This window comes from Phalaenopsis equestris, unplaced genomic scaffold (assembly GCF_001263595.1).
Source record: "Phalaenopsis equestris unplaced genomic scaffold, ASM126359v1 Scaffold000291, whole genome shotgun sequence".
Classification (NCBI taxonomy): Eukaryota; Viridiplantae; Streptophyta; class Magnoliopsida; order Asparagales; family Orchidaceae; genus Phalaenopsis; species Phalaenopsis equestris.
Genome location: NW_018164733.1, coordinates 537,392 through 554,119, shown reverse-complemented (window position 1 = coordinate 554,119; position 16,728 = coordinate 537,392). Strand labels below are relative to the sequence as shown.

The 16,728-nt window shown below is 34.1% G+C and overlaps 1 protein-coding gene across 1 annotated transcript; it reads right to left on the bottom strand.

The window, feature by feature from the left end:
* Positions 1–1,643: 1,643 nt before the first annotated feature.
* On the bottom strand, positions 1,644–15,463 carry LOC110025140 (BAHD acyltransferase DCR). Its single transcript, XM_020725429.1, has 3 exons — positions 15,429–15,463; positions 4,463–4,922; positions 1,644–2,798 (listed from the first exon to the last, which is right to left on the bottom strand). Exons 1-3 carry the CDS (start codon positions 15,461–15,463, stop codon positions 1,905–1,907), a joined length of 1,389 nt encoding a protein of 462 aa, XP_020581088.1. The 3' UTR covers positions 1,644–1,904.
* Positions 15,464–16,728: the final 1,265 nt, after the last annotated feature.

Below are 16,728 nucleotides of genomic sequence, written 5' to 3'. Positions count from 1 at the left end.
AGGACAGAGATTGGTCTATAGCTTTGGAGTGGTGGCGTTGGAGCTCTCCTATGGTCGTCAGTTGGTCAAACGAAACCGGATGGAAGAAAACACCAACCATGCTAATTGTGTGTGGGGGGTTGTAAGGAAGAGGAGCTCTGCTTAATGTCGCTTAGGAGCAGTTGAACTCATAATTCAACAAGGAGGAGATGTTGAGGCTTATGATAGTTGGGATATGATGCTTGCACCCAGAAAGTGCTTTACGACCATCGATAAGGCAAGCCATGGCTACGCTTAAGTTTGAAGCTCTGCTATTGGAGCTGTTGTTGAAGATATCAGTGATCAATATGGTATTGAACGTACTATGTGTCGACACTTGAGATGTGCATGTTCACTTATATTTCGTCCTCAGACAAAGTTTTGATGGGTATTTTTGGTGATTAAAGCACCATCGGCTTGTATGTAAATCCCCCTAAAGTGCATTAAATAGAATTATCTAACATATTTGTGATGAACTTCCTTACTTTAGATTTTATGTTTAAGAAAATCAAGAAAACAATTTATTTATTTATGCTTTACACAGTTTATATTTTATACAACCAGCAAAAATTCATCCAGGAAAGTATAATTTATTTTTATAATGATCAAATTCTAAGGGGTTGGTGTTTATTTTATTTCAAACTAAAATTTTATATTTATAAATTTATTATAATTTTTATATTTAATACTCTAGAATATTACATGAAATAATAAAAGTATTACATTGTTATTGTGAATGGTTAGAAGTTATTTGTAGAAAATGACAAATGTGAAGCCCCAAGTCCCTCTAGATTGCTTGGATACAACTAATTCGATATAGAAATATAGCGCGCGCGCACATGCACAGAGATATATATATATATATATATATATAAAAGATGCTGCCATGAGAAAGTGAAAAAAATATGTACACAACAAAATGAAATGTTAAACATATCATTTCTTATTTAGGGTCTGTTTGGGGTAGTTTATTTGGTGCGGTGGCTTTAAAAATGCACCTCACCTGTTTGGGTAAACTGCGTTTTGAAAACGTTGAAAACAGTATTTTCACACCGTACATATCTAGGTGCAGTGACAGCTTTCTGACAACGGTTTGGTTTTTCAAAAAAAATAAAAAATTATAATAGGCACCACACCTAACTTATGAACAGACTATTTTTAATCAGTTTATCAGCATATTATTCAATAAACTGCAGCTACCTCTAAACAGACCCTTAATTTCTTAGATCATTTTGAAGAATTATGTAATTATCTTTTTTCTTAAACCTTCTTTCCTCTCTTATTTCTCAACTTAAATAAATTATATTATACGAGTTTAAGAAAACTTGTTCATCTTATTTAATGGATGTGCACTAATTGGTATCAAGTAGTTAGATTAATACCAAGGAGGGATAGGAAAAAACCAAAGCAAAGACATGGTGCGGAAAAAAAAAAAAAAAACCAGTAGTGTTTTGATTGATAAGGGTAGCCACGTGTCACATGCCCGACATGTTGGTTTGAATCTCCTTTAACATATTTGGCTTTAAGGAGGTGATACTCAAATTATTAGACACACTAGAGGTGGCTGGAAGCTTGTATAATAACCACTTGACAATCCTTAAAAAAAAAAAAAAAGGCTAGCTATGTTCATACTTCATCTAAGGAGAGGGTTGCATAATTTAGATTAATAAATCATGTCCAAGTATTACAAATGTGCCATAACTTCCACCAACCACCTTAAATACAATGAAATTTAAACACTTATTATACCTTATTTAGTTATTTCATCAACACAAACACCCACACTCCTGACTCCACCTCAACAGCTACCAATACAGCATAAAAATCCCAAACCCTAAAAATTAAAATATGATCAGAAGAAGCAAGCAGAAGAAGTCTTCTCAGCATCACGGCTCATCATCTCCCCCGACAGCCAGAAACTCTCCATCCTTCTCCAGATTGTCCATGGCCGTCGCATCCAGCGTCAGCTCCACGTCAATCCCCTTCCCCCCATCCTTCCCCGGATACAGAAACATCATCCCGTCGAACTTATTGTTCTTCCCGCTCCTCACTCTCTCCGGCCTCCCGAACCCGAAATCAACATGGTAGACGGGGAACCTCGGCGAACTCCCGACCGCAACGCAATTCACTCCGGCGTCCGTGTAATAGAACATCTTCGGATTCTTTTCGTACTCCTCAAGCCTCGATTGAATCGCGGCGGCGTCGTGGGATTCGATGGCCTTCTGCAGTAGTCCGGCGGCGAATTCAGGCGGGGAGGTGAGGAGGGGATGAACGGCGGTGCCGGTGAAGACGGCTTGGATGAGGTTGCCGAAGTAGGAATCGGGGAGAGGAGTCTGGAGTCTGGACCGGCAGTCGGCGAAAACGGCGAAGATGGTGATGGAATCGGGAGGGAGGCGGCGGGCGCGGGAGATGGAGCGCCATGAGTGGGCGGCGAGGGATTGGAAGGTGGAGAAGGGTTTGGTTTCGGCGGGGAGAGAGGAATTCGCTGCGGATTTGAGGCGGAGGATTGTGGATTCGGGGAAGGAGAATACGCGGGCGATGAGGGAGGAAGGCGGAATGGGGTTAGGGTTTGCGAGCTCGTGGGCGGCGGGGGAGATGGGCAGGGTGAGGGGGATTCGGGCGGGTCGGGCCAGGGAACGGTTGTGAAGTGGATGGGCGGAGATGGGTTCGTTTCGGGTCAGCTGGGCCCAAGACGTCATGAACTGCCACGTGGAATTCCCGTCTAGAATGGCGTGGTTGAATGCGCAGCCCAGGGCTATCCCATCCTTCAGCTTTGTGAACTGTGGTTAAAATTGTCATTAAATAATTAGTTCAAAAGTAAAACTTTAATTTGCAGAGCCTTTTAGAAGGTTTAGATACCTACCAAATGATTCATTAAATGATACATTATTAAATTATACATTGATTGAGGTATGTTTATTTTGACGTATATTTTAAAAAATTGAGTTTACTTATATATAACTTAATTCGAGATAAAAAAAATCATTAAAATAATTTCAAATTATTTATTTGAGATCATTTTAGTAGCCACATAATTCATAAAATAATCAAGATAGCTGTCACTAAGGACTATTAGTGTTTGATTTTAAAAGGGAAAGATATTATTTTGACTAATATAACTGTATATAAGCAGTCAGTTTCAGCTTATTAAAAAATAATTGTCAATCCGTTAAATAATAATTTGATGCTGAAAAACTGTGGTAGTTATCATAAAATTTTCTTAAGTCAGACTGCAATAAGAAAATTACCACTGCACTTAGTCAAGAGTGATGAGATAACACAGATTTCAACGATAATTCTTTGAAAAAGCCATCAAAATATAGTTTATTCCAATGAAGACCTTTAGCTTAATTTAAAATAAATAATTAATTAATTATATTTACATAAAAAAATGAGTATTGTCAGCTGTCGGCGATATGACAAACACGTACGTGATGAAATAATATCCTTATCCAAATTGCATATCAAAATGTTATGGTACATCTTCGTTTTGTCGGCAATATTAACGCATTAATGTCAATTTGAGCACTTGTAAGAAAAAAAAAAGAAGACCAATTTGCACATAAATTTAGAAATAAGAACTAAAAATTGAATGTATTGATTCGAACTCAATGGACTGCAATTTTATTAAATTTATGGTCTCTAAGTTGATGAATTTTATTGAGACAAATCTAATAATTATAGAATCATGCAAATTCAAGTACATTTGGGCTCTGAATTGGCCGAACCAAATCAGACCACTAATTAGATCTAATTGAACTCTTAAAAAATTTATTTATTTAACAAATCAACCATAAATGTAACTAAGATTCACATACTTTTCCCACCCAAAATCTTATTATATATATATATATCCCTAGGTATGCTAAATATTTGAGTAGCATACCCTGCACATGGGGAGATTTGAACCCCAGGACCTAAGGGTACTCACGACTTTCTGCTCTACCAACAGACCACAGCACGCACGCGCACACACACAAAAATATATATCATGAAATTATCTTAAAACGGGACAATTACATATAGACCACACTAAACTTTCTATTTACAAAGTAACCAACCTCTCTCGTCCATTTTTCAAATTCTCAAGTATCAAATTTTATGGTAAAATCCCAACTCATATATATATATATATATATATTTATCAAAAGAAAATAATAAGAACTGTAAAACTCCAATGTGAAGAAATTAATTGAGAATCTCATCTACATAAAATTTCAATTTTTTCTATTTACAATAATATAATTAAATCACAAAACGTTTGAAAAAAAATTAAAAAAATTGATTTAGTTTTTTTTTAAATGAAATTTAACACCAATGAGTGATATTTTGCAAAATATAGGCAAAGGGATAACAATTTTGTAAATAAAAAAGGTTGGATATCAAATATTATATCTTTCTTGGGAGCACTGAGAAAAAGTAAAAAAGCAGAGGTCACGGTAACCTGAACGGCGAGTAACGGTCGGCTGAGCCCCTCCAGATTCATAACACCAGTGTACGGCACCAATTCCTTCATAAGCTCCTCCGGCGCTTCCCCCACCGCAAGCTCCGCCACCTCCACCTCCTCCGCCGCCGCCTCCACCACCTCCACCCCTCCCTCCCCCTCACAATCAACATACAGCACCTTATCTTCTTCATCCTGCGCAAGCCTTCCGGCGAGCGGATAGAACTCTTCCAGCACCGCTGCCAGAGCTTCCTTCATTTTCTCCACGACCGTCGCGAACTCCTCCGCCATTATTTTATAAACTAAAAGCTTCTGATTGTAGTAGAATGTTATGTATGGCAGATCGAAAGTAGCCAGCTCTACCTTCGGATTTTCCGGCAGCTTTCTCGTCCGCACGGTTGATTTTTCTGCTACCTTAACGGCTCTCTGTGGCTTTGCCGAGCCGCCGGGGGCGGCGCAACTTGCTCCCCGTTTTCAACGGCCATGATGCAACTGGAAGAGGTGGCGGGGGTCTAGTTAGTTTAGCTGGGAGAAGTGAAGGTTTGAGCCAGTTAAATAATGGAAGAGCAGAGCACTGGTTGTGAAATATAATAAAATAAAATAAAATAATTATTATTTGGATAATTTAGTTTTTAATAAAATAAAATAAAATAAAATAAAAATTTAGTTGTAGAGGATATGTAAATACATAAAAATTGCTAGGTATATAAGTAAATGTCCAGCAGTTAGATGTATGTAATGTGAGATACAGCTGATCAATTAAAGTTTATCAATTTAAAAAAATAAATAAATAGATTTAAACTATAAATGAATATTAAATCTTACAATAAATATCTAACAGAATTTGGCAAAATTTAATGCTTATCATAAAACATATTTTTCCAATTATTACAAATATAGTTTTATTTATTAAATCCGGATAGGCGAAGGGCGGTGGAATTTATGGGATTTATTTAATAATAATATTATTATTATTATTTTTTTTTTTGGGTCATTTATGGGCATTATTAGGTGGTTGTTGGGGGCATTGAAACCAGTATTTTTTTTGTGCATAGCCATAGTGAGCTTTACAGCGATAAAGGGGGCGGGAAAGGGAGTACCGTTGGGCGGAAATTAGTCCACCCAACCAAAAAGGAGGTGCATTTAATTACTTTTTAATCTTTGATCTTATGCATATTTATCTTTACATAAATATAGAAATTACATATTAATTTCATTTTCTTTTTCAATAATTACATGCAGATCACCCAAAACATTGATATTAATTTCCTTTTTTTTTTCCCAATTATGATTTTTGGGTGAGAATTTGAAAAATAGATGAAAGTGGTTGATTTGTAAATAGCAAGTTTAGGGTGGCCTATATGTAATTGCCTCTTTTGGAAGATTTACATTTAGTCCACTATATTTTTATGTATTTACATATCTAACTTCTGAATTTTAACTTTTATGTATATGCGAAGTTATATATGAGTGGAAAGCATTGTTTTTTATCTTTTAAAAATTAAATTAATGATTTATTTATGTGATATTAAAGTATGAATGGTATAAATGTAAATAAAAAGTTATGTTTTGTTATTTCAATTTTTCAATTGATTGTTGATGTAATAACATTGGAATCTTGCATTTGGGAAATTTTCATTTCATTTCAATCAATGCAGTACGTATTCGGGCAATATTATACTTAATATCTTTTAATAAAAAATAATTTATTTTATAAAAAAAAAAATCCTATAATATAAGCATCGATCTATTAAAATTTATTATAATTATAACTAAATTTTAAAAATATTCCTTAGTTTAAAGTAAATAAATATTAAAAAATTTTATTGCTATTTTGTATATAAATTAATAAGAAACTAATAAAAAATTTGCATATATTTAGCTTATTAAACACTTATTAATATCTTTTAATAAAAAATAATTTACTTTATTAAAAAAATCCTAAATTTTTTGTGTATCAATATATATGAAAAATTAACACAATTATCACTAACTTCAAAACATATTCTTTAGTAATAGTAAATAAATTTTAATAATTTATATTACTATTTTATATATAAATCGATAAGAAACTAATATAAAATTTGCATATGTTTAGCTTATTAAATACTAAATATATTTTAATAAATATAATTTATTCAAAAAAAATCTTTAAAATTGTGTTTCAATATCTATGGAAATTTATATGGCACTGACCTTAAGTAAAAAAAAGGGAAAATTGCATACATAACATTCAATTCTTACGGATTTATCTATCTCATATTTAAATTTTCATTTTATTATTTACAAATATCATATGAAAAATAGCACATATTTAGCTATGAGCCCTATTAAAATAAGATGTTGGAGAATAACATTGGTTAGGAGTAAGAATACTATGAAAATCATAATGAGCAGTATGCTAACAATCAGGTGATGGTAAATAAGCAATGAAAGATAGGCATCTACGTTCAGACAACAATGAGGGAGCAGAGGTAGACGGGTGATGATGGATGTAAGCACTAATCATCAGCATTGAGTGTCATATTTAGGCTTGGTTTGAACTAGCTTCTTTGTTCAACGAAATTCTTTTGAAAGGTGCATTGGCGGAATTGGGAAGATCTTATGTGGTCCAAAATGACAAATGATTGTCGTTCTTGTGAACAACTCAAGGAGATGCTCGACAAGTGTTGCTTGACCAAAAGAAGACTTTCACACGCATCAACAATCACTAAAATGCAATTAAGGATCAACGTCTTCTCAAACAAAGCATTAACATCATTTTTTTTAATCTATAAACTCTCTACAAATTTATATTTATTTAATATAGGGAATGAGAATCTATTTTTAACTTTTGAGACAATACTCGGGTTCTTTATCCAAAATTTTGATACACTCAATCAAATGGCTTATATTATTAATTATTTTAATTATAAATTAATGATTCCACAATTGAATGATCTTAAAGTTGCTGAACATTTCCTATATATTCAGAGATTTATTTTGGCTACAAGCACTTGATTTTGAAGGTCATTTGATCCCCCAATTTGTGTCATAGTGTATCTAACCATGCATCAATCCAAATATTTGACTTGGGTTCAATTGGACTTGAATCAAAATAGTTTTGGCATCCTTTGGCTAGTCTCATTAATATATATATATATATAGGCATTTTAGAAAGCCATCTGTAGAAACTGGTGGGGGCGGTTGGGGTGGCAATCATAAAATCGTGGGGAGATGTGAAAGGAGGCTTTGGGTGACAAAGGTTGTGGACTGTAACACAATGTATTAAAACATTGCTTAATTTATGTAATTATTCTCTGATTCTCGCTGTAGACGCATACTGATGCATGCAATCGACTCATGTAATTGCCTCTAGGATGATGCACGATGACACCGTTGAAGCATGACATCTCTTATCCAATTGATCAGGACCTTCAACACCAACACTGACACCCCTCGATCATGTCTCTCATCATTGCCATAAATATCGATGCACACAATAATTGATGAGGTTGAAGCATGCCATCCCCATTAACGTAACATCAAACATTTTGGTCTCTTAAAGTTTGTTCTAGTTGTGCACAATAACATATCAACACCTCCCTCGAGCACGGAAAAGAGTATCGATTATTCGCTCTTCATCACTCGACTTTCTTTGCAAGCAACATAAATAAAAAAAATGATCAAATTTTATTCATACACATTCATATCGTCATGTTTTGATATTCAAAGCATATCCTCTATAGTCTTTTTCAATTGTTATGTATGCTTGCAAGCACATGTGAGGCCGTAAATGTTGTATTAAATGAGAAACGGTAAACCTTACACGCCACCGCATAAAATTTATGTAAGAGCATACGGTTAGTTATATAATTTGAGAAATATTCAATGAAGGTTAAGCAGTTAACAACATTGTTTTATGAATTTTTTTGACAATAATGGTAATTAAGAAGTTCTTTAATACATTAAAACCATAAAAGTCCTCAATCAATTAAGAATTACAATAAAGGTTCAAGAAATTTGCAGCATAGATTGTCAAGATAATTTAATCAATGGGATAATTACATGCAGATCACCTAAAACATTGATATTCACAAATTAAGCACACAGAGTGAATTCTTATTTGAACTACTGAACCGCGTGTTGCGACCTGACTAATGAGAATTTGATAATAATGAAAAATATGGGTTGGAGTTTTTACCATGGATTTTGATATTTGAGCGAAAATTTTAAATTGGAAGAAAGAGGACGGTTGATTTGTAAATAGCGAGTTTTGGGTGATATGTATGTAGTGTCTCCTTAATAAATTGGTTTTAACTTTGATAAGTTTGACCAAGCTAGATCCGACTTCAACCTTAGATGTTTTCATTAATATTCTTGATACACCATCAACAAATTTTCATCATCCAACACGAATTTCGAGGCATGACACGAATCTCGAGATGATATTTTAAGCAAAAAACATTCAAATCTTGATAAAAAGCATTCAAATCTTGATAAATAAGCAAAAAACATTCAAATCTTGATAAAAAGTCATCCAGAGCTCTGATTTCAGCAAAGTTATAGTCAAACTAACATGTTCAACGAAACAGACCTAATGTTATGAAAACTAGCCCAATCAAAGTCAAATCAAACCCATATCAAGTCATTAAACCACAGTTAGAAGATTTATAAATAAATTTGGAAAGTCAAACGTCTGTCAAATATGACATGTTTATACTCAAATCAAGCGACTCGACAAGATGAATTCAACAAGCCCAAAATCACTCAATTCTGACATCATTAAGACACTCAAATGTCCATTAAAAGTCGTATGATCGAGGGAAGCTCTTTGGACCGTTCGATCAAAATAGTTCATAGCTTCATCCCTCTCATGAGGGTGGAGGAAGTCTAAAGAGAGCCTGAGGTCTTGAGGAGAAGCGGCAGCTCAACATTCGACCTCCGTCGTCGACCACCGCTGACTGCCATCGTCAATTGTCGTCGATCCCCGACGACCACCGCCTACCGTCGTCAACCTCCACCTAACGTCATCAATCACCACCAACCAAACGTCGTCTGTCGACATTGTAATCTGAAAAATATAGTTACTCTTTCCTGTCTGTGGGGCAAGGAATTTCTGTAATCATCAATCAATAGTGGATTTCCGCAATTGGGTCAGACCTCGTGGGTTTTTCCCTTACCGGTTTTTCACGTAAAAATTTTTAGAGTCATGAAATCATCACTGCTTGTTTTATCTTTCATCTGTTTGTGTGCTGAACTTTCGTACAACGCTAAGACGATAGTCCGTTACTCTCCCGCGACGAATTTTCTATCACGCATCAATTCTATTATAATTCTTAGTCTTGTGTCACTCAAATAAGCATTAAATTGATGCATTCATATGATTGAAATCATAATAATAAGCTCGTCACACTTAGAGCTTATGAGGCCAACAATCTACCTCTCCTTTAAGATAACAAATCTATGTTGAATAATAATGTAAGGAAATCTAAATGTTATTTTACATTACTTTGTATCTTTGCATAGATAATTTTGCTAAACAAAATGTTATATCAATCATGTGCATGGAATTCCACTACCCCTTTTGTCTTAAGAAAAAAATACATATTAAATTTTAATTGTGCAGCTAAGAACTCGTAAGCGAGATGTTATCAAAATGAATATAGTATAACTAAAACGTAATGCATGTCTTATTTATAAATCCAATCATACGGGCACACTGGGTAACAATAATAACTAATCAACATAAACATTACTTTCCAAAAATGTTGGAGTTTAAGGTGGACATGGCTCTAGTCATGTACATTGACTCTATCACTCATTAGTTTGTCATAAAACCCACTATAATTTTTAGACATGTTGAAATGACCAATGCTACCAGGATATAGAGGCCTCAAAGGTTTTGAGTTTATGGGCATCTAAGTAAGCCTCTTAAATTATTTATTGTACACATAGATTTTACTATTGACACTTGATGACATTATTAATGACATGTTTTAGTGGCCCCTTCCCATAGCAATGACAGCGGAGCATCTTCTCAATAGTTATTTAAAGGATAGGGGGGGGGGAAGTATCTACATATTCCTAAGATTGTTCTCCATAGGATAACCAAGATGAAGATATATATGATAAATGAGATGATGTTAGGAGCAAGCATGGCATCCATAATATCAAATGTAGTCCAAGAAGCATCTTTACTAGTCTTTAAATAATCCTTTGAGATTGCACTTTTTGGTTCTCACAATTACATATCTGCTCTAATAATGAATCATAAATTAGAGCAAAAAAGATTGTAAAGAAGATTTATATACATCGCTTAATTAATCCTACATATTTATATACAAATATAAATGTCAGCTAATTTATGGATGAAAAGATGCATTTCACGTTTTAAAGTTGAAATGATGATATTTTCTACGTGATGTAAGAGATTTTGGCGGTATAAATGTAAAAAATAAATTTTTAGTGTTAGGTATATAAATAAATAAGAATAGGATAGTATCTATGTAAATGTCTCAAAATATGAAGTATAGACTCTGGTATTCAAGAGAAAAATGAGAAAATTAAGGCATAGATAGACTCTGATGATACAGTTCTGCAAAAATATGATATATCCATAGACTGCAATTGATTCTAAACAATTAATTTATTATATTAAAATATTATGTATTGAAATATGTTTTATATAGTTTATTAAATAAAAAAAAAATTCATTTTGATATAATAATTTTGCTAATTTTATGGTTTAGGGTTCAATATTGTTCGTGAGTACATATAATGTTTTAGAAATAATGCTTAGAGAGTGAGAAATGGATCCAACCTTCAGAAATGTATTGATTTCAAATCTCCTACACTCTGATGGAAAATCTTCTTGGGGAGAGAAAAAGAAGATAAAAAATTGTCCCTATTGAGGTCTTCATTTCCCCTTTTTATACATATAGAAGAGAACCTACCAAATAATCAGTATAGTACGTCTTAGTATTAATTAGACATCTCTCTATAATGTCTTAATGGAAGGATTAAGATGTCAATACTACATATTACCGGCCAATACAAGTTATTGTATGTACGGTGGCTATCCTTGATATCTAGGCGAAATGAATGGGTTCTCAGTTTCAAGTAACGTCTTTCTTGCGTGTTTAACGGATGTCGCTATCTTCCATGATAGTTTCCTCAAATCGTAGCACTTGCATAGATTGGGTAGATTATCTTTCTCGAGGAAGGTGAGAATGAATAGATCAATCATTTCGGTAGACATGTTCGATTCAACCACTTTAGCAGATTGGCTTGATTTAGCCACCTCGACTGTTGTGTTTGATTCAGCAAGAAAATTTTTACAGAAATTCTTGTATGTCAGTATTTGAGTATAAAAATAAATATAATAATTAAAAAATATTAAAATTATTTACTGTTTTATCTTATAGTTGCATATAATTATGTGTATTTTGCCAAGTACTAATGTAAAAGGAATTCAAATTCTCAGCCGCATATTTCAAAGTTCATTGGAGGAGAAAATATTATAAATTGATTTATCATCTGCACAAGCAGATGAAAGATTTATTCAACAACACTACTGTGTACGGCAACTTTGTTGAATCCATACTGTCATCCACACTTAGGGTGTGTTTGATTCGACGGTCTCCCCGCGGCTTGACATAGGACCGTGTTTTTTTTTTTAATCGTTCGGTTCAGTGGGCTCCCCTCCTTTGTAGGAAAAGCGGACGTCCAATACTTTACCATGGTCCAGCTTCGTCGACGCAGATTTTACCCCCGTGCCCCTTTACGAAGCCCTAACCTGTATCCTGCGAAAGAGAAGAACGCGCGATCTTCTCCCCTCCCCTCGTCTTCTCCAGTCAGTGACGGTTCCTGACCGTCTTCCTCCTCTTCTCTTTCTCCTTCTCTTCCTGTTCCCGTGATCTTCTAAAAAAGGGTAAGAAATTTTGGCCCTACCGCATAGATCTGTTCTAGGTATGATTTGGTGGTGGTTTTTTGTTGGGTGCTGCTGTGATTTTCTGATTTGCCGGTGGTTTTTGCCGGTGGTTTTTGCCGGTGACGAGAATAACTAAATTTGTATGTATTCTTGTATATGAGATTAACTTTTTTTTTGGGTTTTACTTGTTAAGCAACTACAAGGAGTTATTGTTGAAGGTTGGAGCATTTACAAACATTGCTCTTCTTGCTTCAAATCTTTTTTGTTGTTACACATAGTGCACGGTAATGAAAATTAGAATGAGTGTAAAAGTGTATTGATATGCTGCTAAATAATGAGGTGTTATATAACTAGAAAGGTGTATGTGTCCAGATTTGCAATATTCCCTCACATAATACATAACAATTTTTAAACAATTTTATTTAACATGGGCAATATGATTATTTCTCCAGAAACAATTCTCATAGTTGTTTTCACACAGCTGCACCAAATAGACAGTCAGCTTTCCAGCAGCAGCTTTCTGGGGTAGCGCAGTTGCTCTGCTAAAAAGCCGAGAAGTTACAGCTGCGCCAAACAGATCCTTAATATTCTCTCCTATTGGAGATGCAAAATCTGTATGTACGCGAACTTTTATACAACATTGTTGTATTGATTATATTTTTGACTTGTCTAAAAAATACAACAAATACAACCATATTATGTTGAATTTCACATGCATACATCACTCAGCTATAATAAGCTTTGTTTCGTAAACGCAATCAAAACCTTATTATGCTACGTTTTCTTAATTGTTTCTTTGAATTTTTTAGCATGAAAAATATTATTTTCATAATCAAACTTATTAGAATATCAAAACCATAGCCAAGTTGTCATCAACTTTTCAAGCATAAATAATTTATAATAAATACAACAACTATGTAATTATAGTACTCTCAAATAAAACAATAAACTAATACTTCTCTCCACCTATATTTATATATAAGCATTATATTTATAAAATATTTAAGTATCTTAATGTCTAAGGGCATTTAGATACATACCACAACATTCATATATTTACATGCATGCCCAAACCCTTAACACTACATAAGAAAATGTCATAAAATTACTAAATTGCCTAAATCCCATAAAAATTATTAATTTTTTTTTATTTTCCAAAAATAATTTGGAAAAAAAAAAAAAGCTCCTTCATAAAAAAAACATAATATAGATATTAGTTCAAATATTAGCGTCATGAGGAACAAAAAGTCAAATTTGCCCATTTCAGTAGATAAATATATCCTGACTATTGACGCTATTCCATTCGCAGCCAAACAATAGTTCTGCTGGATATAAAATATTGTTAAGGGAAATTTGCATGCACGCCATGCAATTTTTATGTTTTTACATTTCTAGCACCTAATTTTTTCTTTTTGCATTTATAACAATCTCGTAGAGATCTGAGTTTTAAACATGTAAATTTAAAAAATTGGGTGTTAGATATGTAAATTCTTAAGAAATGTGTGGTATGGATGTAAAAATGCCTTTTTTTTTAATTAAAATTTAATTTTAAAAATAAAAAAAATTTCTGGGCAGCAAAATGTCCAAATCGGCCCGGAAGCAACGACCCCTCTTTTCTCTGGCTTATTTAAACGATGTAAACTGCTCCACCTAAACGGACACAGTACCAACCCAAGGCAGCGACTGCCTCCAACTCGCACTCATTTAAGATTTTGTCAAATGCTACACTTCATAAAATTACAATAAGCACTATTATATGATATATTAAAGGTTCAAATTAAATATATATAAATATCCAAAATTACCTAAATATATATCATAGAATAATTTTTGCATAAATATATGGGAAAAATTCCTAAAAAGAGAAGAATTCGTGAGGTTTAGTTAAGTCAAAAGTAAGCTATTATATAATTGTAGGTATATGTGTTCACTCTTCTCATGAATTCTAGGAGATGAAATTATAAAGCTGATATTTATGTATGCATAACCATAGTTTAGCTATAATAGTCATAACTAGGCTACAACAAAATTGGTTCTTGGTTGTAATAGTGATAGTTAGTCATAAAACTTGTAATTAGTTGCCACATAGGTAATAGTTGCCAATAAAGACTACATGCACCGACTGAAATAGTGGCAGTCGGCCATAAAGGTCGTAATTGGAGGTTGCAACGGTAGTAATTGACCACAAATGTTATAATTGGTTGCTGCAAAGACAATAGTTGGTCATAAAAGTTGTGGTTGGAAGATACAATAATGTCAGTTGATCATAGATGATGTAGTTGTTAATTGTAATAGTATATGTTGGCCACAAAGACCCTAGATGAAAGTTATAATAGTGGTAGTTGGCCACACAAATTGTAGTTAATGATTGCAAAGTCGTTAGTTGGCTGTCGAGGCTACAGTTAGAAGTTCTAATATCGTTAGTTGATCATAGTAGTTGTAGTTGAATATTGTAAAAACATCAATTGGTCACAAAGATAGTAGTTGGAAGCTAAAACAATAGTAGTTGATGATTGTGATATTTTTAGTTGGTCACATAGACTGTAGTTGGAAGCTATAATGACTTCAGTTCACCGCACTGGTCATAGTTGAATATTGTAAAAATTTTCAATTGACCACAAAGATTGTTGTTGGAAGTTGTAATAGTACTATTTGGCCATATATGTCATGGTTGGTGAACACAATATCGTTAGTTGGTCGTATAGGTTGTAGTTTGAAGTTATAATAATGTTAGGTCACCACAATGGTCATAGTTGAATATTGTAATAGTTTCAATTAACTACAAAGGTCGCACTTTGAAGCTATAATAGTTTTCTGTGGTCATATAGGTCGTAGTTGGTTAATACAATATCGTTAGTTGATCGTGTAAATTGTAATTAAAAGTTGTAATAATACTTGTTTTCTACAGAGATTGTAGTCGTGATTGCAATAACACAATTTTATCATAGAGGTTGTAGTTGAAATATACATAAATTATAATTAGTGACTACAATATCGACATTTTGCCATATAGGTTGTCATTGGTGACTGGTCCTCTCTCTCTCTCTCTCTCACACGGTCACACGGAGAACATGGTTAACGGAGAACATGGTTAAAATTTTAAATTACAATGTACTTGTCCTCATACAATGTAAAAAAAAAATACGGGTGGTCGATGAGCGGTGGTTGACGACTATGTGTCATACGTTACAATCATGTTAGTCATATGAAGTTTGCAAATAGGGTTCACCGTGGGCAAAGAGATTGTGGCAACATGAACTCTCATTGATCAAGGTATTGTCCACATTGTCTTAATGGCCTCACAATATTTCCTCATTGGTTTATCTTACCATGAAATCACCCAAACCAAAATTGATACAACATAAACAAACTTAACTTTGGTGTTTCTAATGAAATTCCACCATTGCACCAAAGGTTTTCACAATCTCCCCCACCTAAGTAATTGATATCATCGTCAGTTTTCATATCTCATAATCATCCACCGGGCAAATAAGAATCTAGAGGTAGCCCTTATAGATTCAAGGGTTGGCTCTCACTAGGTAGCACTTTATCCCATCCATGGTTCAAAAGGTGGCTTCCATGACACACATTGTTTTGTATGCACTTATTTCTCATCTTCCAAGCGATGCAATGCTCAAATACCATTTGTTATATCTCAAACTCTCACCCATTAAGGTATTGTTCGCTTTGGCCTAGTGGCATCACTGTTTTACCCCGTTGAAATAACTTCTCATGAGATCACCCAAACACCCATCCTGAGAGTACTCCATGACGAGCACATTTAACAGAATTGGGGCTCCTAATGAAATTCTACTGTTGCACCAAAAGGTATCTCGATGTTTAAGAGTTCGACTTCATTCTACTTAAGCGGTTTCACAAGATCAACAACAACAAGCAATTGCGGCTGACAGTGATTGACGGTGGATGACTGCCAATGTTTAATGGTGGCCAACATGCAGTGATCGATGGTGGTTGACAGCTACAGAGACTAAAAACTTATTGTCTTTTTTTTAGTATAGGTGTTATATCCATATTTGTGATATGACATTTGCAAACACTTATCTCCGACGATATGACGCCGACAACGACAAGCAGTGACGACTGACGATGTTCAACTGTGGTTGACTGAGGGTGGTTGATAGTGGTCGGCGACTACAGAGGTCGGGAGTTATCATCAGACCTTCAGTCCAAAACGGGCTATGAATTCATCTTCTTCTTCTCCCCCATGTGAAAAAGGAAGTCTATTTATCGTCTTTGTAGAGGGTCACTTTAGTATTTTGGAGAATAAATTCCTCAACCACATAATTGGACGATCCATATTGATACCCCTTGATCATATCAAAAGTATTTAACA

Bases quoted from the DNA above. Each gene is read 5' to 3' on its own strand.
- LOC110025140 (XM_020725429.1), bottom strand. From the start codon at position 15,463: ATGTTCTCCGTTAACCATGTTCTCCGTGTGACCGT. The intron at 4,923-15,428 runs GTGAGAGAGAGA...ACGGGGAGCAAG, and splicing joins CATGTTCTCCGTGTGACCGT to TTGCGCCGCCCCCGGCGGCT. The intron at 2,799-4,462 runs GTTACCGTGACC...TTTTAACCACAG, and splicing joins GACCGTTACTCGCCGTTCAG to TTCACAAAGCTGAAGGATGG.